The sequence below is a fragment of the Haliotis cracherodii genome, unplaced genomic scaffold, assembly GCF_022045235.1.
Source record: "Haliotis cracherodii isolate W230 unplaced genomic scaffold, xgHalCrac1.p SCAF_17, whole genome shotgun sequence".
Classification (NCBI taxonomy): domain Eukaryota; kingdom Metazoa; phylum Mollusca; class Gastropoda; order Lepetellida; family Haliotidae; genus Haliotis; species Haliotis cracherodii.
In genome coordinates, this window is record NW_027266272.1 from 23,986,186 (window position 1) to 24,010,758 (window position 24,573).

The 24,573-nt window shown below is 42.6% G+C and overlaps 1 protein-coding gene across 8 annotated transcripts in view; it reads left to right on the forward strand.

The window, feature by feature from the left end:
• The window catches only part of LOC139464982 (ankyrin repeat domain-containing protein 50-like), a 32,148-nt gene extending 12,995 nt beyond the window's left edge, over positions 1-19,153 (forward strand). For 6 of the 8 annotated variants that reach the window (XM_071246629.1, XM_071246626.1, XM_071246631.1 and 3 more), the window contains exons 2-5: positions 10,063-10,200; positions 11,308-11,508; positions 12,412-12,460; positions 15,255-19,153. In XM_071246629.1, the coding sequence (XP_071102730.1) occupies positions 11,485-11,508; positions 12,412-12,460; positions 15,255-16,843 (1,662 nt within the window). In that variant the 5' untranslated portion in view covers positions 10,063-10,200; positions 11,308-11,484 and the 3' untranslated portion in view covers positions 16,844-19,153. Of the gene's footprint in view, positions 1-6,204; positions 6,226-10,062; positions 10,201-11,307; positions 11,509-12,411; positions 12,461-15,254 lie in introns of those variants that run through there. The other 2 variants (XM_071246632.1, XM_071246633.1) reach the window with 2 other exon arrangements.
• Positions 19,154-24,573: the final 5,420 nt, after the last annotated feature.

Below are 24,573 nucleotides of genomic sequence, written 5' to 3' on the forward strand. Positions count from 1 at the left end.
GGGTCACGTAGTCGCACCATTTCCGTACAGATGAAGTTTTTAAAAAAATATCGAATTTTGTCCGTATGTATCCTCCCAAATGTACGTGGCTAGTTCCTAATGGCTTCACTCTTCGTTGTAGAATCAGCGCCGTATAGAGAGGGCTGGTTGAAGCAGGAAGTTTCGTTTATAAGAACTTTATAAACTCCCTGGATGCATGTTTGGCGTCCATGTTTCCGCCACCACGTGCTGTTCTATGACTGTGTTTCTATGTATATCGTCTCATCACGCGCTGGCTGTTTAATTTGCGTTATACAACATGTATTCGGCATACAATCTTTTGTTCCGATTTTTACTATTTAAGCATCTTTGTAAAACAATATGGTTTGTTTGTATTACGAACTTGGATTAATGTTGATTATCGTTGATCTCTATGTTCTTTAAACAAAATAATGAGTGTCTCCAAATTCCATGCGCCATATTGTACACTTTGCCGTGCGGCGTAGAATAGGTCTTCAGCAACAAATGCTTGCCGTTAAAGGCGACTATGCTTGTCGTAAGAGGCGACTAGCGGGATCCGGTGGACAGTCTCGCTGACTTCGTTGATGCATGTCATTGTATCCCATATTGCGTGGATCGATGCTCATGATGTCTATCACTGGATTGTCTGGTTCAGACTCGATTATTTATCGAATGATGCTGTGTGTGGCGTTAAACAACAAACAAACACTTTGCCATGTCTCAGTAGGACGCAAATAAACCTAAGTATATTACTCAAACAAAACCCACTTTATAAGATTCAAACTCTGAACCGCAATCTGTATTTTGTATTTGTCTGACGTGATGTCAGTGTAAAACAACTTATTACTTGTAGGTTCGAAAGTTTGTTTGTTTTTTTTGTTTAACGTCGCACGCAGCAATATTCCAGTTATATGACGGCGGTCTGAAAATAAACAGGTCTGGACCAGACAATCGAGTGATTGATTTCATTAGCATCGATCTACCCAATTGGGATACGGTGACATGCATCAACTAAGCATGGGTTGCTGAAGACCTATTCTAACCCGGATCTTCACGGGTCAGGTTGGAAAGTACTAAAGTTGGTACCGAATATTGCCTTTAGCGACAGAAATGAAACTTGTGTCGAATGTACATCGTAGACAATTTGCTGAAACACAAAAATGAACCACATCGTATTTTTGTCTCTCCTGGGTTATAACTATGACGTCACACGGTGGCGTCGCGTGATGGGGGTAATATCGGATGGGTTGTCAACTGGTATGGCTGATAGATGAAGTGGGTACACAGTCCGGAAAACATCACCTCTGACCACACCGCTAATCTTATCATGAACTTTACCTCGACCTTTCAGTGATGACACCGGCGTTTGTTGGGCCCCGTTCAACAAAGCAATCTTAGTGTTACGACAGTCGCTAGTATATGCTAGTATGGGGTTTACCATAGTCATAGAACAGAGATTGCTTTGTGGAACGGGCCTCAGATATTTAAAAGACTTTCGAGTGAGGTTCAACCCTCAGATCTATTTTCATTTAGATATCGATATAGTAGAAACGGTATTGGTACGATGTTATTGGAGTTTATCCTCTTTCTTATTATTTAAGTATTTTTTCTGATGTCTCCTTCAACAGTGATCTTGTCCTGAAGTTCGCTGAAAATTCGTCTTCACTGTTAACCTACATTCTGGCCAAACATGACGGTAGATTTTAATATATAGGGGAGATGTCATGTGTTAAGTGAAATATCATGCTTCCCACATCGAGTGCCTTTTTGTGAATCTGTCTACGGTAAAATTGTTTTCTGTTCATTACAAATGTAAAACCTTGAAACGTAAATCCTACCTACCTGACATTTCATCACCCCTTGTAATTGCGACTTAAAAAGTAGTTCCGACTGCAAAATCTTAAAAAAATACATGTATAAACAAAAGTATTACAAAATAATTTGAGGTCACTAACATTCTTCACCATACATTAAGATATGATTATATACAAAATCAAAATATTCTTGAAAGCTACGAGACCGCTGTTGGAAATGTACAGTTTATAACGTAACATTTTCAATTGAATAACAAACGACAAGAAGCGATCTTATCTCTATAAATGGCCACCTGTCATTATTTCGCCTTGTCAATGCAGAACTAACGTAAAAAGGAAGTCAACAGTTTGTGTTGGGGCCAGACACTTACGATAAAGGGAAACAATTCACTGAAATGAAAATATCACTTTTCTCAACTATAGAAAACTCAGTCAGTATATATATATACCGAAACGTCGCTTTTTTACAGTATTAAAGCAGTTGTTATCCATAAAATTGTGTCTATCTTGTCACCCGTCAACTTCCAAGTAATGCCTGTCAAACAATTAAAAGTTTTACTGATCTGCTTCATGTGCAATATATGTATATATCATTTAGTTTTGTGTCGTCTTTCATAACTTTATATACGGGGCGCTGAACTATTTTTCGTGTATTCACTCTTATGTTACTGACATTGTTATATGTACAGCGGTGAGATGTCTGTCTGTCTGTCTGTAGGTACCATGGTGTCGACGAGTGTAGCAAGCTCCTTCCCAGCGCGTGACACCTTCGTTACACTCTCGGTAACATCGCTGCCACCAGTGTGGGCGCGGCCATTACAAGATTGTTGAAATTTGCCCTCTAACCCCAAATGTATTAACGTTTATACTTTTGTTTATGTCGGTGGCAGCGATAATATAGAAAGCTCCGCGAACGGGCTATCGCTGTGAGGAGCCTGCGAGTGCAGTTAATTCATGGCGTAACCGCCTGCCAGCTGCTCATAGATCCGGGAACGGTGGGGTAGCCTAGTGGTTAAAGTGTTCACTCGTCACGCCGTAGACCCGGGTTCGATTCCCCACATGGGTACAATGTGTAAAGCCTATTTCTGGTATCCCCCGCCCTGATATTGCTGGAATCTTGCTAAATGCGGCGTAAAACAATACGCACTCACTCATAGATCCTTTCTACGAACAAGCATGTAGGGGGTGTCACAAGTCAGGTGAGCTTTAGTTACACAGGACAATCTTATTGAAGGTCTAGACTACCAAACAACACGTGCATTACATCAATAGCCTTCAGGTGCGGAAACATCAGTTGTGTTTACTACTAAAATACTTCTTAAGTGGGGGGCACGGGTGGCCCAGTCGTCTAAGGCGCCGCGATTCGCTGTGCAGATTTGCGTCCCTTGGTCACGCCAGAAACCTATGATTGTGGGTTCGAATCCCGGTTCGCCCCGATTATGTTTCTAGGTTTGTCAGCACCATACCCGTGCTCGTGGGTTTCACCGAAGTGGTAAACGTCTGAGACCTGCATCACTTCGGGCTTTCCTCCCACATTAAGCTTACACGCCGTGATATAACTGGAATACTGTTAACAGCGGCGTTAAACCCAACTCACTCACTTCTTAAGTGTCTAATTCTGTCGGGTCGAGGTTCGTGTTTCACCGAAGTGGTAAACGTCTGAGACCTGCATCACTTCGGGCTTTCCTCCCACATTAAGCTTACATATAACTGGAATACTGTTAAAAGCGGCGTTTAACCCAACTCACTCACTTCTTAAGTGTCTAATTCTGTCGAGTCGAGGTTCGTGTTTCTCCGGAGTCGAATCGGAGTAGAATTATCACCACATGTTGCAGTTTGTGACGTTGTCATTGCACACATAGTTGTCGTCCCTGACGATACAGTCAGTCGTTTTTTAACTTTCGTGTAATATGGACGTATTTTTTTAATCTGTTCAGCATAATGCAAGTGACGGAGTTCGGCGCCTGAGATTTTTACGTGTTGATTTTGAGAAATTTGTCAGAATTATTGGATTTTCCAAATTATCATTAGATCGAGGGAACTATGCGATTTCTGGCTGGTGTTTATGATATAATGTGACGTTTTAAACCCTAAATTACCCATTTTAGTGTTATTTTATTATGTTTGAAATGTATATCGTCTCTTAACGCAAGGGTGCAGGCGATTAAGTGGAACAGCCCATCAGTTCGCCCTGTTCGAGGATTTTCAATAAGGCGCCGCGACTTTCAGATGAAATGTTTGCTCTCCACCCATGTGTGGAATGTCAAAGTCTCCTTGTGATTTAACTATTAATAGTTTCGGGAAAAACTGTACTTTAATACACTGCACATCGGGTAAAAACAAACTTAATTTCTGAAGTAGAGGTAGGTTAGGCCGGGTTCACGCAGTGCCGATTATTCAGAAGCCTTTTAGGGCCATTTGGTTTTTTAATTTTTTTCGATACTATCTTGAAATTTCAAGATACTAAGTTGAAATTTCAAGATACTAAGTTGAAATTTCAAGAAACTAAGTTGAAATTTCAAGATAGTATCTTGAAATTCAACTTCTATATCTTGAAATTTCAACTTAGTTTCTTGAAATTTCAAGATAGTATCGAAACATTTTAAAAAAACAAATGGCCCTAAAAGGTTTCCGTAGATTATGGCTTCCGTCTGAGATCAGACGGTGCTATCCTCAATGATCTGGAATGTCCTATCATTGACTGAACGCAGTCGTATACGTTCGTAACAGAGTCCTGCGGATCGGGAAAGGTCCAGAGAGGTCGAAAAAGCACTCCCGACAGTATGGTGCGTCCTGTAACATTCGGGAAGCTCAGCCGATTTTGTCTAGTCGGATTACAATCGTGACTATGTCGTGACAGATTCTGCCGTATCGGATCAAAATCGTAACAATGTCCTTTGTAGTCCGGACGGTGTCCTGTGGATCGGGACGCTGTCATGATGAACGGGCATGAATTGTTCATTGCCGTTTCTTGTCGATCGAGTCCAGATTGCGTCCAGATCTTGCCGAATGCGAACCATCTTTGTCGGTTCACTGTCCGGTCACTGTCTGATCTCTGTCGGATCGCCTTCGGGAGAATCGGGACGCTGTCGGGACAGATTTGGTCGTTTTTCACCATGCGGAAGATGCAAATCGGATCAGATTCGAATTGAGAACGGGAGAATCGCGACGAATTTGGCTGGAAACGGCTGATTCGGGACACTTCCATAGCAAATATCTGATTGTTTGTGAATTTACCGCCACGAATCACAGGATCTTGATCAGACTTTTGACAAATTTTAATCGGGAACTGTCCCATCAAGGACGGCAGTAAAAATCCTGAATGTGTGACTAAGCCCTTAGCTGTAGATTTAAACGCGCCAAGTTGCATTTGGTATCAAACGCACATATCATGCGATGACTCGACCTTCAAAGCAACTGTTTCAATCAGAGCTGGTTATTGTGATTTAAAAGCTCTGATTGACCAATCAGAATCGACTGTTTTCCGAATTCATGGCCGAATAATTATTGCACACGTGCATGGTATGGATACGAAATAAAACTTAGTAAACAGATAAAGATTGAACAACTTGAATCAAATTGACTAAGATGTAGAGTTTCCGAGACTATTCTCACAGATAACCGCAATGTGAGATCTGAGGGTTGAATTGTGCTACTCGACATTTGGTAAGGAACAATATAGCCATCTTACGTCAAAGGTGGGTCCTTAGCAATTGTTGAGAAGTATATTTAGTAGCTATGAAGTACAAGGAATAGAAGCAGGGAGACCTGTTGTCCAAAATACGCGACGGAGCTCTGTCAATATGACACTACAGTAAGCCACGGTTATACCGAACACGCTTATAACGAACTGACCGATATAACGAACTTATTTTTAGTCCCGGCCATTTGTTGTATAAATGCTGTTTATATGCTTATAACGAACTACGGTTATTACGAACTAAAATAAGTGGTCCCATCGAGTTCGTTATAACCGTACTTTACTGTATGTGTTTGTCGTTGTTCGGGATATTTACTCCAGGCGACATGTAAGCGACCTGCTGGACGCGCCCACGAAGGTAAGCCTTTCGGGATAATGGCCGACTTTATCAGGGATATGTCTGTCCATGCAAAGGTCTATTTAATGTGTTCACGAATACTCGTTGGAGGTAGGTAATCATTATTCGTCATACCACTCCAAGATTGTACACATTCACGCTGATATAGATAACAGACTCGTGACAAAACATTATCCGACATAAGCTGCCCCGATAATGCATCGTCATGAGTTCAGCCTTATGTCATTAACGGCGCGGCCTAAAATCACACATCGCATGGAATGCACATGCTGCACACATTCGTATGAAAATATCCATGTGTGGTATGTGTATTGGGATCAAGGTGCACATGGAATCAATGGCGACGTTTCATGGTAAGCCAGCCTACAAATGCCTTCAGGGGCAACTAGGCTAATTGATTGTTTAAACAAAACCAATTTTTTGAGGGCCCTCTAGTAGGGTTTTGGGGCACGCTTACCCAAATATTTTAAAAATTAGATGCTCTTAAAGGCTATTTCCTGCATGTTGGGGTGTATGTTACATTTTATTTTGAACAAATATTGGTAATTTTATATTATGTTTTTAGTATTATATATACATGTTTCACCAACACATTTTCGACTTTACTCCAAAAAACATCTATGATGACAAATGAAATGTGAACATTAAAACGAATAGATAATGTATGTGAGCCAACCTATCATTATAATTAAAATAACTTTGTGAGGGCGATTTTACGTCACCATTTATCTACCTGTCATAGCGACTGATTTACGACACCCATTGTCTGAAGAACATTTAATTGCAAAGTCTCATTACCCTGGAGCCATGACATCTTTATGCCTTGAAACACTTAATTACTGTTATTTATAAGATGCTAATCCTATTTGTTAATCCCCATTTTTGTGTACATCGACCGTCTGCCATCCTGAACAAGATGTGCAAGTATGTCACTGATGACTTACTGTTTACATTTATATTTATTACTTACTAAATATCAGGTGACCTTGGCTATATAAGCTTTGGTCCGGAAAGGAGGAGAAAAGAAAGGTCTTACCCTTAGCCTAGCTAGGGTTAGGCTGGGTGCTCCGGGGCACCAAGACAACCTGACCTGGCACAAAGTGTCTTTTGTATATATATATCTACATGTATAAAGTAAAACTGTATGTGCCGCAAGCCATCGTCTCCAAGTTGTCACTTCCTACTGAGAACCATACGTCGGTCCCTTGCATATACGAGTATGCAAATTGTTCATTAATCAACGTCAGGCCGACACGCGTTGTTAATTTGGTGGAGCTATCGGGTATGACAGACTTCTTAGTCTGTCCTTTCCTGTACCTCTTTGCAGCATGGCATATGGTTCACAAAACTGTAGGAAGTGACAGTCTTTTATTAAAAGGATATACTACCTTCCTAAAGGCCAATCACCAAGAACGAAGAAACGGCCTGAAACAAGATTGAAGAAGAACAAGAACCTCTCTGATCAAGAACAAGTTCTCCGATCCGAAACCTTCCCTGCTAGAATATTTTAGCAACACTGCTAAGTCTTCCCCTTCAAGATGTCGTTCCTGCACATGACCTAAGAAAAGAAGTATACACGCGTACTCCACAGAGATCCGACCACAGCCATCTTCATGCAGACCCTGCTCAATACAGAAACCGCCTTACAGGCACCTACAAGATGGACACTGTGTACAAGATATCTCATTGGGACTTACTAATTTGTGTTTACTTATATGGACTCAATCAAGGATATATATTGTGTGACTGTTGAATAGTCCAAGCAGGTATGTTTAATCAAAGCCAGTATATTAATGCCAAAATGTGTCTTTCCAAAATTCAGTTTTGTATGTGTGCAATATACTCCAAATTACATCTTTAGTCAAGCTAGATCTTTGAAGTTATTGTGTAGGGAATCTTTGAAATGTCTCCAGGCCATGCCAGACATATAGATACAGCTAGGGCCCGGACAAACCTAAGCTGTAGGGTTATCGAGTCACACCTTAAAGCTCGACTCGTAATTTCAAAAATCTAAACGACAAAATTTGTCATTTGTTACAAGTTATTAATGTGCACAGTTTGGTACAAAATTGAATGTATTGTCTAGGACTTTGCATTCAGATTAGGGATATTCTTGGGTGAGCCACCCCCACACATATGTTTATTGTATGTCAGTATTAAGTAATTAACAGCAAAGCAGTATTCAGCATTTCAGAGTTTTGATGTCGGAATTAAGGATTTTTTTCTTGGGCATCGCACCCACAATATCTGGGCAAGCTCCGTCAAAGACACGGGAAGAGCACCCATTGTACTTAAAAGGGCAATAGTACCCACAAGTACCGTTTGAGTCACGCGGTAAAGCTAGACTCCTGGTTTCAAATTTCTTTATGCGAAATATTTGCTGAGATGTTTAATTTGTACTTTTTATGACATTACTCATTATCATTATTCGGTACTGAGTCGCACTGCCAAACTAGACTCCTGAATTCAAAGCTACTTCAGTGATATATTTATTGAATCTGTGCAAAGCAGTAATTACCTTGTAGTGAAATTGCACATTACAAAGATCACCTCGTTAGTTTTCAAACTGGCACAAAATAAAAATGGCTAGATGATCACTTTCATACTGTCATTGCATAGATATATTTGTTGCATAAGGATTTCATGTAACTGATTTTGTTCACATTTGCAAGGTTGTTTTCGTTGGTGAAAAAGTTCACACATATCAATTTGGACTCATGTAAGCTTGGGGTCCTAGCTTCACGTAACGGAGGGAAGTTGTCATAGCGACTGATTTACGACACCCATTGTCTAAAGAGCATTTAATTGCAAAGGGTCATTACCCTGGAGCCATGACATCTTTATGCCTGAAACACTTAATTGCTGATATTTATAAGATGCTAATCCTATTTGTTAATCCCCATTTTTGTGTACATCGACCGTCTGCCATCCTGAACAAGATGTGCAAGTATGTCACTGATGACTTACTGTTTACATTTATATTTATTAATTACTAAATGTCAGGTGACCTTGGCTATATAAGCCTTGGTCCAGAAAGGAGGAGAAAAGAAACGTCTTACCCTTAGCCTAGCTAGGGTTAGGCTGGGTGCTCCGGGGCACCAAGACAACAACCACTACCACTATGTGCTGACCTGGCACATAGTGTCTTTTGTATATATATATCTACATGTATAAAGTAAAACTGTATGTGCCGCAAGCCATCGTCTCCAAGTTGTCACTTCCTACTGAGAACCATACGTCGGTCCCTTGCATATACGAGTATGCAAATTGTTCATTAATCAACGTCAGACCGACACGCGTTGTTATACCACTAAAATCCTAAATTGCGTAGTAAAGCTTTCGATTTTCAAGTGAGACAATAAATATCACGTCCGACCGTGTAGAGTTTAAATGAATAACTTACTGCGTAGATAGTAAATTGAGGTTTACTTGTGCTTGTTTTGGTGTAAAATAAATTGTGCTTTTTTAGGTGAAACAATAGCTTTTCCGCTACAATGGTAGTTTCGCCCTGGCCTTGACTTGGGTTCGGTGATATCACAAACGTGTAAGCATACTGAATTACTGGATCATTCGTATCGGTGCCGCTGTAGAGTTTAGAGTTCAGACATGCCCTGAACGCTATAACTGCTCCCGATTTAGTTTTCAGTGTACGTCGGACAGATATTACTAAACAATCATGCGCATTTTTTATGGTTTCTTTGACGTTTTGCTGACAGTGTTATGATTTAGGGACCATTATGGTGGGTAAGTCAGTCGTCGCCATTCCCTGTGCAGAGTTACCTCCCGAACCCTTTGATCGTGGGTTCGAATCCCAGATTCGGGCTTATCATGATTCTTGGTTTGTCGGCACCATACCCGTGCTTATTTGTTTGTTTACACCATATCGTGCTCGTAGGTTTCCTAGAACTGGAAGAGTGAAAAATTTGAATCACTTCGGGATTTCCTCCCACATTAAGCTGACACCGTGATATAACTGGAATGCTGTAAAACTCAACTCGTGCGCAAATATGTACATTTCTGTTCGTCGTTTCGGGTGATACTAAAATGATTGTATTTTTATTGAATACAGGGTGGAGATCATGCACTTGATAGACGGGTCAGATTAAATATGGAAATTGTACTGCAGTGACTTTGACGTGAGGATATTCCCGATATACATTCTACATAGCCATGTGTATCTGTGTTTGTAGGGAGTGACATGTAGCAATGGGTTGGACACGCCCCACAAACACCGCCACCAACCCCGGAACGTCAACCTATCCCCCTACGACAACGTTGCAGCAGATACTGTACACGTGATCACACAGTGCACAGTGCACTTTTATCAGGTAAAAAGTACGATAAAGGATTAGTCCTTGAAACACACATATGAAGGCCAGGCTATTTTTAAAAAATTCTGTGTAAATACCCACCCCCCCTCCCCCCCCACCCCCCGTCCCCACGGAATATGACTAAGAATATCCATGATGCTGATAAGAGGCGACTAATGGATCAGGCTGTCAGGCGCGCTCACTTGGTTGATTGGGTGCCATCTTGTCCTGTTGACGTGGATCTTTCCTTATGCTGTCAATCACTGGATTGTCTGGTCCAGTCTCGATTATTTACAATCCGCCGTGATACAGCTGATGCATGTCCCTGGTATATTGAGTGACGGAGTGTGGTTTAACGCCACTTTTAAGAATATTCCAGCAATTTCACGTCGGGGGACACAAAAATGGGCTTCACACATCGGCGTGACGAACGAACGCTTTAACCACTAGGCAACTTCACTGCCCCGTATTATGGAATAAGGTGAACAAAGTGTGTGAGGTGAAGAAGAAAATGAGGCTGCGCACAATTCACGATTAAGCTGGTCCTGGGTTTAAATCCAAGGTCCGCTCTGATCATTATCCTTGCCTGACACCATTCCCATGATGGTGGTGAACGTCAAAGACTAGCCGCGATGAGGTCCTACAGTCAAGACACATCACGGGACGTAGGGTCATGTCTTGACTGTAGGACCCCATCGCGGCTCCCGGCTAGTCTAAGACCTCCATGACCTTTGGCTTCTTTCCGACCAGGGGTCAGGGGTGGCCCAGTCGCCTAAGGCACCGCGATTCGCTGTGCAGAGTTGCGTCCCTTGGGCACGCCAGAAACCTATGATTGTGGGTTCGAATCCCGGATCGCCCCGATTATGTTTCTAGGTTTGTCAGGACCATACCCGTGCTCGTGGGTTTCACCGAAGTGGTAAACGTCCGAAACCTGCATCACTTCGGGCTTTCCTCCCACATTAATCTGACACGCCGCGATATAACTGGAATAATGTTAAAAGCGGCGTTAAACCCAACTTACTCACTCACTCTTTCCGTCTAGTCTTTAGTTTTGTCATCACTGACCTTCATCAAACACTTTTCTCACTGATCCTGTATCTGCGTATTTTCTTTGAAATGTTTCAGATATTTTGTGAAAGTCGTCATCACTTTGTTCTCTCCAAGCTGGAACATGTAGACAAAGCCGATTCTGTATAGGGAGTACTGGAATTGTTTCGTGAAAACTCCTGGCATTGCGTGTGCCCTGTGCGCTTTCTAGTCCATATGATGTGACGTCAGCTGGTGCTCCTTGCAGGGGACACAATGGATGGAGATCAGATCATGCAGGCAAGTACAGGTGTTTCTTGTAGTACTTTACAAAGTGGATATTTAAATAAATCCCAACCTGTACAAGATGATTAGATAGTCGCTGAGGTCGACTACAAAATGTCTATGTGAATGAAACTAACAGTGACCAGATAATTTTACTCACTCGCACAAATGAAAGTATATTCCAATACATTAATAAAGAGTGAGTGAGTAGGGTTTTACGCCGGTTTTAGCAATATTCCAGCAATATCACGGCGGGGGACACCAGAAATGGGCTTCACACATTGTACTCATGTCGGAAATCAAACCGGGGTCTTCGGCGTGACGAGCGAACGCTTTAACCACTAGGCTACCCGACCGCCCCCATTAATAAAGAATCTATTGTGGATCTGGGAAAAAGGCCCCTGTACCCCATGTTTGTCATATTGGCTCTGCCCGTGAAGATCCAGGTTAGAATTTGTCTTCAACAGCCATGCTTGCAATAGGCGACTAACGGGGTCGAGTGGTCAGGCTGATGTCATCGTATCCCAATTGCACGTGTCGATGCTTATGATGTCAGTCACTGGACAGTCACACCCAGATTATTTACAGACCGCCGTCATATAGCTGGAATATTGATGAGTGCAGTGTTCATACGGACTGATTAAGAAATGGTGCGGCTTAGTCGCATGTGTGCCGTCATCCCCTGACGGCGTGGTTCGTCGCCCTACTCGCTACCCAAGCCTAGACTTGTTTTCCCAGGCTACTGTGATACGGTGCTGACAACGACAAAACAAAACAAAACCAAACAAAACAAAACACAATATTCAATCACTCATTTCTTGAAAGATAAAGAACTATAATCTTCCTCCTTGATTTTGGAGCGTGACATGTTGTCTCTGTCTATAGTATTCGTATGACGTCATGATATTTTTCTTACAGCTCCGCCAATTTAACCTTGGACTCCAGCAGGGGGGACAAGATATACACGGTAGGTACCGGAACACTTGTTTGTTTATGTGTTGTATATTACGCCATATTCCGCCTAGACCAGACAATTCAGGAAGAGGCGACTAACGGGATCGGGTGGTCACACTCACTGACTTGGTTGACGCATGTCATCGCATCCCAATTGCATGGAACGATGCTCATTATGCCAATCGCTGGATTGTCTGGTCCAGACTCGAATATTTACAGACCGCCGTCAAATAAATGGACTATTGCTGAGTGCGGCGTTAAACAACAAATAAACAAACAAAACCTTTCGATAGCAACCGTTCTTACATTAAGACTTCAACTATTAACTTCAATGGTTCGAAAACAGAGGTGGGCCGCATTCGTCACCACTCGCCCCTTTCCGTAACCTGCAAGAAGACTCGTCCCCCTCTCGATGAATGTTATGTGCGAGCATACGACAAACCAATCAAAATGCGCGTATGATTTCAAGTTCTTCGTCAAAGAATCCCTCAGATATATTTTTTTATTTTTCATATGTCTTGCATCTAAAAATATACCCAAGACACAGTTAAATGTGTTCAATCATACTGTATAATTCCGCATGTCCAGATGTGCTTTATTTTGTATCTGAAATATGTATTATATATGGGGAAATATATGTGAACCATTACGCAACGAGTTGACCATTGTTTTAAGTATGCCTGTTTGCTTGCGCTAAGACGGAAACCTGTCGCAAAAATGGCCATGAGACATTCGTCACCACTCGCCCCTTTCCGTAACCTGCAAGAAGACTCGTCCCCCTATCGATGAATGATATGTGCGAAAATACGACAAACCAATCAAAATGCGCGTATGATTTCAAGTTCTTCGTCAAAGAATTCCTCAGAAATAATTTTTGATTTTAAATGTCTTGCATCTAAAAATATACACTGTATAATTCCGCATGTTCCGATGTGCTTTAAATTGCATCTGAAATATATATAATATATGGAGAAATATATGTGACCCATTATGTAACAAGTTGACAATTGTTTTATGTATGCCCGTTTGCGCTAAGACGGAACCCGGTCGCAAAAATGGCCACGAGAGAGGCACGAGTCGCTATTCGGCTTGTCCCGGAATAACACGAGTTGGTCACGAATGGGCCATGTGAGGGACACGAGTCGCTATTCGGCTTGTCCCGGAATAACACGAGTTGGTCACGAATGAGGTGGGCCGCTGTCCTGGCGTCGTACCTTAGATACAGATGTATTTAGGCCGACTTGTTGTTTGTTTGTGTGAGCAGAATGTACCAGTGTTAACCGATAGGTGTTCACATAACATATGTAGATCAATCTTCAGCTGGTCGACATCCAAACTATGTACACACTATGTGACCATCGCCTACTTGTCTGTGGGGGAGCCCATCACTGTCACTGATGTCCCAGATGACACTATCAGCTACCCCGTGATGATTGTACTATTACACTCTCACGTGAACATTCGGGTTAGAATAGGTCTTCAGCAGCCCATGCTTGTCGTAAGAGGCGACTAACATGATCGGGTGGTCAGGCTCGCTGACTTGGTTGATGCATGTCATCGATCCCAATTGTGTGAATCAATGCTCATGATATCAATCACTGGGTTGTCTGGTCCAGACTCGATTATTTACAGAACGCCGTAATATAGATGGACTATTGCCGATTGTTGCGTTAAACAACAAACAAAATGTAAAAGATATATGTTATTTATTACATACCCAGGATGTTAACGCTGGGGAAGTTACGAGAGACAGATTCATAGCGTCCTTGTTTTCTTATGTTGGGCTATTGTTTATCTAATTATCTTCACATGCGTGGTACCACGCAACAAAGACCCATGCGCATGTCCGTGGTGCGACTTAAGTCACCTTCCGGTGAACAAGGAGCGTCACCATGGATACAAGCAACTCCATACCCAGCACATCCATCGCAAGAAACTGCACACTAATCACTTTCTTTTATAATTTTGACAGTTAGATTTAATCGTCCAGATTTGAGAAAAGATATATAAGGAATAGTTCAATGTTCTTCAGACAGACCACCAGACATCCTTAAAGGGGAACTCTGCTCCACAGTCCATATCCAGTCTAGGTTCAGATGTTGCCATCTATGAAACTATGCAGTGATCATTATCTGTCATATCGTTACACATGATAACATTTCAGATAGATTTTACAACTTCAATCGTTCTTGCTGATACTGCAAGTTTGTCTGAGCACAGTCCTGTACTGAGTGAGTGAGTTGGGTTTAACGCCGCTATTAACAGTATTACAGTTATATCACGGCGTGTCAGCTTAATGTGGAAGGAAAGCCCGAAGTGATGCTGGTCTCAGACGTTTTACCACTTCAGTGAAACCCACGAGCACGGGTATGGTCCTGACAAACCTAGAAACATAATCGGAGCGAACCGGGATTCGAACCCACAATCATAGGTTTCTGGTGTGTCCAAGGGACGCAACTCTGCATAGCGAATAGCGGTGTGTTAGACGACTGGGCCACCCGTACCCCCGCCCAGTCCTGTAACACCCATCACCGTCAATAATTGTAATCACATATCGGGATTCCTGGTACGAATATGGGTCTGCAGTAACCTAATGTCGTACGAGGCGACTAAATAGATCGGCAGACTTGCTTCATTGGTTGTCATCGTATCCCAATTGCGTAGTTCGATGCTCATTATGTCAGTCACTGGATTGTCTGGTCCAGACTCGATTATTTACAGACCGCCGCCATAGAGCTGGAATATTGCTGAGTGCGGCGTTAAACAACAATTAAACAAACAATAATTTTAGTTAATTATTTTGCCAGATGCGTCACCAGACAGACCTAGTCCAGAGGATGTAGAGAGGTCAGACACTGCCCTCCATATTGCCTGCAGAGCGGGGGACCTGGATAGCGTCCGGCAGGTGTTGATGGAGGGGGACGTCAATAGTCGGGGACTGTACGGCAGGACAGCAGTGATGGTGGCAGCACGGAGGGGGCTGAGAGAGATGTTTGATTTCATTGTGAGCAAAGGAGGTGACTTGACGCTCGGCGACGATAACGGCAATAACATCCTTCACATGGCGTGCTTGGGTGGAGATGTGGACATTGTTCAGTATGTCCTTTCACAAGACGTTGTGGACATCAACAGCCGAGGCCAGTACGGCCGGACACCCGTGATGTTTGCAGCGGAGAAAGGTCATGGGGAAGTGTTGGAGATTCTTGTGAGTCAAGGTGGTGATGTGTCGCGTGTGGATGGCAGCGGAAACAGCATCCTCCATGTTGCTTGTATCGGTGGGAGTGTGGACATGGTGAACTACGTGCTCTCTCAGGACATTGTGGACATCAACGGCGGGGGGCAATACGGAAGGACGCCATTGATGTCTGCGGTAGGTAAAGGGCGCAGAGACGTATTTGATTTGCTGGTAAGCAACGGTGGGGATGTGTCCCTCGTGGACAGCAGCAGTAACAGCATCCTCCACCTGGCCTGTATCGGGGGACATATCGACATGGTGAAGTATGTCCTCTCACTGGACGTCGTGGACATCAACGTTAGAGGACAATATGGCCGAACACCTATGATGTCGGCAGCATGGCGGGGCCATAGAAAGGTGTTTGATTTACTTGTTCCGAAAGGAGGGGATGTGTCGGTTGTGGACGATGACGGGAACAACATCCTTCATTTAGCCTGTATTGGAGGCCAGGTGGAGATGGTCAATTATATCCTCTCACAGGACATTGTGGACACCAACAGTAGAGGTCAGTTCGGAAGGACACCTCTAATGATTGCAGCAGAAAAGGGACATAGAATAGTGTTTGATCTTCTTGTAAAGAAAGGGGGTGATGTGTCTCTAGCAGATGACGACGGTAACAACATACTTCACGTAGCCTGTATTGGGGGACATGTGGAGATGGTGAACTATGTCCTCTCGCATGGCCCTCTGGACATCAAAAGTAGCGGACAGTACGGAAGGACGCCGGTGTTGTTGGCAGCAGAGAAAGGTCACAGAGACGTGTTCGACTTGCTCGTGAGTAAAGGAGACGATGTGTCGGTTATCGACGACGACGGGAACAACATACTCCACATGGCCTGTATTGGAGGACAAGTGCAGATGGTGCAGTACGTCCTCTCCCAGGACATTGTGGATATCAACAGCACGGGGCAGCACGGACGAACTCCGGTGATGTTTGCTGCAGAGAAGGGACACAGAGATGTGTTCGACCTGCTTGTCAGTAAGAATGCTGATGCAACACTTGTGGATGATGATAGTAACAATATATTTCACGTGGCCTGTATTGGGGGACATGCGGAGATGGTTAAACATGTCCTTTCACAGAACATCGTGGACATCCCGATGGATACCCGACGGACGCACCTGTACGTCAACCCGCGTAAACATTCAGTTTGCTTTTGAGTAAAATGTGACAATGACGCTGTTATTTCCAGCATTTCGAATCTTAGCTTCGGATTATGATCCTTCAGCATCTTACTGGGGCGATCGGGTAGCCTAGTGGTTAAAGCCTTCACTCGTCACGCTGGAGGCCCGAGTTCGATTACCAACATGGATACAATGTTCTGGTGTTCCCCGCCGTGATGTTGCTAAAAGCGGCGTAAAGCCATTCTCACTCACTCACTCATTAGCATCTTACTCGTGCTCGTGCATTTCACGTGTTAAATGACCTGTGTGACCTGTACGCGCCCTGATTTACACCGACATACTGATAATATTAAAAGGTATGTTACCTTGATGTGGGAGGAAAGCCCGAAATGATACAGGTCTTAAACGTTAATATCAGCGCGAATTTGGGATTCAAACCCGCGATCATAGGATTCTGTTACAACTAAGACAGGCAACTCTACGACATTGTTGTTCCTTACGACTGGGTCACCAATATGGATGTCAAGCTTATGAACAATGAAAACAGAGCGTCATCAGCTGCTTCATTCAAACAAATACACGGCCAGTGTTAATAAGGTTCAACAGAAGAGTATATGAATATTTTCTTTGATTAATATATGTAAGTATATTCAAAGGTTTATCATATTGTGCTTTTTTAGAAGAACGCTTGGGAATTCCGGGTAAAAACTGATTTCTAGGAACATATTCTTGTAAGAAAAGTTAATGGATGGGTGGTCAGACTTGGTCACTTGGGCGATTGGGCGTCCTTGTGCCCTTAAAGCGTTGATCGTTGATCGTTGATTGTAATATCAATCACTGATGTGTCTGGTCCGGACTATGTAGAGGCTGAGAGATGGAATATGCCGCGTTAAAGAAGAAACAAACAATATTCCAGAAGCGTCCAGTACAAGAACTCATGACAGTTCATATATATCCATAATTATTATTATTTTCAGTTATCAATTAATTCATAGGGTCGCAGTAACGCTTGCCTTTGGGGACATATGTTGGAGACCCGTGAAGATTCGGGTTCCGGGTCTTCAGCAACCGATGCTTACCGTAAGTGGCAACGATGCTTGTCGTAAGAGGCGACTAACGGGATCGGGTACTCAGACTCGCTGACTTGGTTGATGCATGTCATCATATCCCAGTTGCGTAGATCGATCCTCATGATATCAATCACTGGATTGTCTGGTCCAGACTCGATTATTTACAGACCGCCGTCAAATAGCTGGAATATTGCTGAGTGCGGCGTTAAACAACAAACAAACAAACAACATATGTTGGTTCATTGAGGTATGAGTAGAAAACGATATGCATCCGTTGTTTCTGTGTGATCTATTTTTTTTAACGAGTTGTAATGTTGAAATTATCTGAAAACCACTGGTCACTGAGACAGACTGAAAGATGTTCGGCATAAGATGTTATTTCACTCGAGTGATGAGCCAATTTTACGTTTTCAGATATGTACAGTTTTTCATAACTATACTCAATCTCATTGAAATTAGGTCTCGCTGCCGGTAAACAAAGATCTGAGGACATCCCATCAGGTGTCACGTCAGAACAACCTTTCGCGAACTTTGACCGACCACTGAAATGACTAACAAGAAGTCGACATCAGCCAATGAGAAAGCAGCTTTCTCGAGCTTTACGTCACTCGTTTCAACCTGGCGACTTCCATTTCAGACAACGCTTGAAAAATATGTTGACATAGTTCTCGATTAAAAGTTTGAAAACTGAACAAACGAAAATGTCCGGAATGTCTAATATATGGTTGAGATTGTATGGCAGTGCTTCCCACGTACTGTGCAACGCCTCTTCCGTTCAAATGTTTATCCCACGGAAGTGAGAGGTAGACGATAATTTTGACGGAATCAGTCGTACGGGTCGTAACTGTCGTTCGGAATACCCCGTGTAAACGTTTTCGAGGTTGCATGATTAGACAACACATTCCGATTGTCACTTTCAGGATCTGGTAAGCGACGCTTTGATTGGTCGGATGAAAGGTCGTTCTGACGTGACCCGTAATGGGATGTCCTCAGATCTTTGTTTAGCGATAGCGAGAACTGAGATCTGATTTGAATGAGATTGTATCTATACTGAATCGCTTCATGAAAGTTTCCCATTGATATACCAATGCAGTTTGTAGAGGCGCCTCGTTTTTAACGCCTTTAGGAAAGTGGCATGCTGTTGGTAACCTGGTATCGTTACTGTACTCTGTAGGTGGTTCTCACGTGGTTATTATCAATTAAATCCCTGGCAACAATTCGTGCTGTCTGACCAGCATGCAGCTGTCCTAAAGTCTGGTTTATCTAAGTCTTGGCATGGCACTAGTATCGGCACAAGAATGTTGGATCCACTTATATAGGTGTCGTTTATCAGAGAGGGCACAAAGAAACGCAAGTGAATTTTGATTTTAATGGAAAGCATTCGGAACTTTGTTCCGTGGTTGTTTGTTAAGCTGCGTTTTGCGACCAATCATGTTCCATATTTGTGTCACTTTTTGGCGGTTTACATTAAATTTGGATACAGACTAGTGTAAAAACGAGACACCTTCCCAAGCATTGATGTCATAAAGTAATGAATGAATGCTGTTCAATAATAGTAAGACTTATAGTAAGGCTGTTCGCCTTTTGCTGATGCTGTGAACATGTCGTGGGGTGTGATTTCGTTTGTCTGCCATTCCGTTCCGGTTCGACATTTGTATGCACCCGATTCATATTTTTTATGTAACCACGTGCTGTCCGTGCGCGTGTTGACAAACTGCCATGCCTTGCCTATGATGATAAACTAACTGCCATTAAATTGTCTCGAATGACAACGGAGACTTCTCCGTCTTCTTTTAAATTGATATTTCAATGGGAGACTTTCATGTATTTTCATGAAATGATGTTATTTTGCGGTTCAATAAAGATATATCGTAAATATAAAACGACAACACCAGAGTATAACCAGAATTCAATTATCCGACAAATCAGATTGGGTAAAGTGGCTATAAAAATTAAAAAATGGATCACTGAATATTAGTGAAGACACCAGGTCTTCGTGAAAAGACAAGCATGTATTGAACATCGGATATATAAATTAAATCGTACGTTTGAGTTTGAACTGTATGTATGGCGCAACAGCCAACAAAATATCTGAAATCTTGTTTGGTTTAGCGTTCGCTCATCACGCCGAAGACTCGGGTTCGATTCCCGACATAGGTACAATGTGTGAAGCCCATTTCTGGTGTCCCCCGCCGTGATATTGCTGGAATATTGCTAAAATCGGCGTAAAACCATACTCACTCACTCACTGTTTGGTGTAATTAACTCATACATTGTGAATTAATTACAGGTATTTGAAATTATAATGAATCAAATGACACATTTAATTGTTTTTATGGCTATCTTTGATTCTTCATGCAGCCAGCATATGCATGTCAGTTTGTTTAAAGGCAGAATTAGTACATGGATATTCTGTATTAATAAAACATAAATGTATTGTTGTCATGATTAATTTTTCAATGGTGAAAGCGAAGTCCACATGGGGCCAGCACTGCTTACATTGTCCATATTAGCTGGTGATCCTGGGAGAAGAATCAAATCTCAACCTATGGGGTAAGGGCGGCAAACTTCGTCCAAATCTGCAAGTGATTCTGGGAGAGGAATCAAATCTCAACCAATGGTGCCAGCACTACACACATTGTCCAGATCAGCACTGCTTGTAAACGGAAATACAAATTGAAAATAACATGGTCAATATGTTTCGAACAAATAAATGTTTTACTGTCCCTTTATATCACAGACTGCCAATAACTCTGTACATAACATTTAAACGCAACCAGCTGGACGTTGATGCCATCCTGCTCGCAATAAATTTACTGTTTTTGCTCCCTCTTAAATCTCAAGATGTCTTCTTCACTGCATTTTGAGTGAGTGAGTGAGTATGGTTTTACGCCGCTTTTAGCAATATTCCAGCAATTTCACGGCGGGGGACACCAGAAATGGGCTTCACACATTGTACCCATGTCGGGAATAGAACCCGGGTCTTCGGCGTGACGAGCGAACACTTTAACCACTAGGCTACCCGACCGCCCCCGTGGGGCAATGAAATTGACAATGTATACCGAAGGCTTTGTGAAAATAAAGTCAGTTCGAAAAACACTGCGTAACACGTGAATCCACGCAAACACTGCTCAATTTCTGAATCAGGTGGCGACAGGAGAAATCTACAATAACGTACACCACTCCTTACATGGTCCGCATCGGCAGATCATATCAATGTTCCTCCCAAACATTTGCAAAAAAAAAGACATTTATAATACTGCTGGTCTCGCAAGTTTGGAATCCATAAATACGGGTCAAGGACAGGTCCTGGGTTTTTAAACATGTGGTGCTTCTTGTTTCAGGGTATTTGTCATCATAAGAGCAGTGTGAGATCGACTCCACTTCAAATTACAGTCATATACTTCTCCCTGTTCCCCAACTAACCGGATCGGGTGGTCAGGCTCGCTGACTTGGTCGATGCATGTCATCGATCCCAATTGCGTGGATCGATGCTCATGATATTAATCTGGGTCACCTGGTCCAGACTCGATTATTTACAGACCGCCGTCATATAGCTAAAATATTGCTAATTGCGGCCTTTAACAAGAAACAAACCAAACCCATCTTCCCGAGACAACGGAGTTAACTGACTATAAAAGTCCAGTTTTAGTCAGTTAACGCCCTTGCCTCGGGAAGCTGGCCTTCTCCATACTATTAACTGACAATATAAGATGTCATCGTGGCGACAGACAGACAGTGGTATTTCTACTTGAGTTATAGCCACGTTTCATCAAAGAGAGTTAGGGTGCCTTTGAACGATACGTGTCACGACACAGCCCTCTAAATGTGACTCTTGCTTGTTGCAATGTGTTATGGTCGACTGCCTGGCCCTGTATCTCCACGGCATGTGCCGAACAGTAAACTACGGTTATAACGAACACATGGAGACCACTAATTTTATTTTGTTATAACCGTAGTTCGTTTTTAGCACATATATACAGCAATTGGCCCGGACTAAAAAAAACACTTCGTTATAAGCGTGTTCTTCATGAACGTAGTTTACTGAAGTTAAATGTCAACGATTGGTTTGCCGGGACGACATTTACAGGCCGCTGCTGTATAGCTGGAATATTTCTGACTGCGGAGTTTTAACAACATTCATTTCTGATTTTTTCAGTAACTTTAACTTCCATAGGCTCACAATCAATCATCAGGGAGTGGGTTCTAGGCAGTAGTTCAGTTATATCACGGCATTCCAGATTAGTGTGGGAGCATTTCAGTTATATCATGGCGTGTCAGCTTGATGTGGGAGTATTTCAGTTATATCATCGCGTGTCAGGTTGATGTGGGAGTATTTCAGTTATATCATGGCGTGTCAGCTTGATGTGGGAGTATTTCAGTTATATCATGGCGTGTCAGCTTATTGTGGGAGTATTTCAGTTATATCATGGCGTGTTAGCTTGATGTGGGAGTGTTTCAGTTATATCATGGCGTGTCGGCTTGATGTGGGAGTATTTCAGTTAAATCACGGAGTGCCAGCTTGATGTGGGAGTATTTCAGTTATATCATGGCGTGTCAGCTTGATGTGGGAGTATTTCAGTTATATCATGGTGTGTCCGCTTGATGTGGGAGTATTTCAGTTATATCATGGCGTGTCAGCTTGATGTGGGAGTATTTCAGTTATATCATGGTGTGTCAGCTTGATGTGGGAGTATTTCAGTTATATCATGGCGTGTCAGCTTGATGTGGGAGTATTTCAGTTATGGCGTGTCAACTTGAAGTGGGACTATTTCAGTTATATCATGGCGTGTCAGCTTGGTGTGGGAGTATTTCAGTTATATCACAGGGTGTCAGCTTGATGTGGAAGTATTTCAGTTGTATCAGGGAGTGTTAGCTTGATGTGGGAGTATTTCAGTTATATCATGGTGTGTCAGCTTGATGTGGGAGTATTTCAGTTGTATCACGGAGTGTTAGCTTGATGTGGGAGTATTTCAGTTGTATCACAGTGTGTCAGCTTGATGTGGGAGTATTTCAGTTGTATCACGGAGTGTTAGCTTGATGTGGGAGTATTTCAGTTATATCATGGCGTGTCAACTTGAAGTGGGAGTATTTCAGTTATATCATGGTGTGTCAGCTTGATGTGGGGGTTTTTCAGGTATATAACAGGGTGTCAGTTTGATGTGGGAGTATTTCAGTGATATCACGGTGTGTCAGCTTGATGTGGGAGTATTTCAGTTGTATCAGGGAGTGTTAGCTTGATGTGGGAGTATTTCAGTTGTATCACGGAGTGTCAGCTTGATGAGGGAGTATTTCAGTTGTATCAGGGATTGTTAGCTTGATGTGGGAGTATTTCAGTTGTATCACGGAGTGTCAGCTTGATGTGGGAGTATTTCAGTTGTATCACGGAGTGTCAGCTTGATGTGGGAGTATTTCAGTTGCATCACGGAGTGTTAGCTTGATGTGGGAGTATTTCAGTTGTATCACGGAGTGTCAGCTTGATGTGGGAGTATTTCAGTTATATCACGGTGTGTCAGCTTGATGTGGGAGTATTTCAGTTTTATCATGGTGTGTCAGCTTGATGTGAGAGTATTTCAGTTATATCATGGTGTGTCAGCTTGATGTGGGAGTAATTCAGTTGTATCGCGGAGTGTCAGCTTGATGTGGAAGTATTTCAGTTGTATCAGGGAGTGTCAGCTTGATGTGGGAGTATTTCATTTATATCACAGGGTGTTAGCTTGATGTGGGAGTATTTCATTTGTATCACGGAGTTTTAGCTTGATGTGGGAGTATTTCAGTTATATCACGGGGGGTTAACTTGATGTGGGAGTATTTCAGTTATATCATGGTGTGTCAGCTTGATGTGGGAGTATTTCATTTGTATCACGGAGTTTTAGCTTGATGCGGGAGAATTTCAGTTATATCATGGTGTGTCAGCTTGATGTGGGAGTATTTCAGTTTTATCATGGTGTGTCAGCTTGATGTGGGAGTATTTCAGTTATATCATGGTGTGTCAGCTTGATGTGGGAGTATTTCAGTTGTATCACGGAGTGTCAGCTTGATGTGGGACTATTTCAGTTATATCACAGGGTGTCTGCTTGATGTGGGAGTATTTCAGTTATATCACGGTGTGTCAGCTTGATGTGGGAGTATTTCAGTTATATCATGGTGTGTCAGCTTGATGTGGGAGTATTTCAGTTATATCATGGTGTGTCAGCTTGATGTGGGAGTATTTCAGTTGTATCACGGAGTTTTAGCTTGATGTGGGAGAATTTCAGTTATATCATGGTGTGACAGCTTGATGTGGGAGTATTTCAGTTGTATCACGGAGTTTTAGCTTGATGTGGGAGTATTTCAGTTGCATCACGGAGTGTTAGCTTGATGTGGGAGTATTTCAGTTATGGCGTGTCAACTTGAAGTGGGACTATTTCAGTTATATCATGGTGTGTCAGCTTGATGTGGGAGTATTTCAGTTGTATCACGGAGTGTCAGCTTGATGTGGGAGTATTTCAGTTATATCATGGTATGTCAGCTTGATGTGGGAGTATTTCAGTTGTATCACGGAGTTTTAGCTTGATGTGGGAGTATTTCAGTTATATCACGGAGGGTTAGCTTGATGTGGGTGTATTTCAGTTATATCACGGTGTGTCAGCTTGATTTGGGGAGTATTTCAGTTGTATCACGGAGTGTTAGCTTGATGTGGGAGTATTTCAGTTA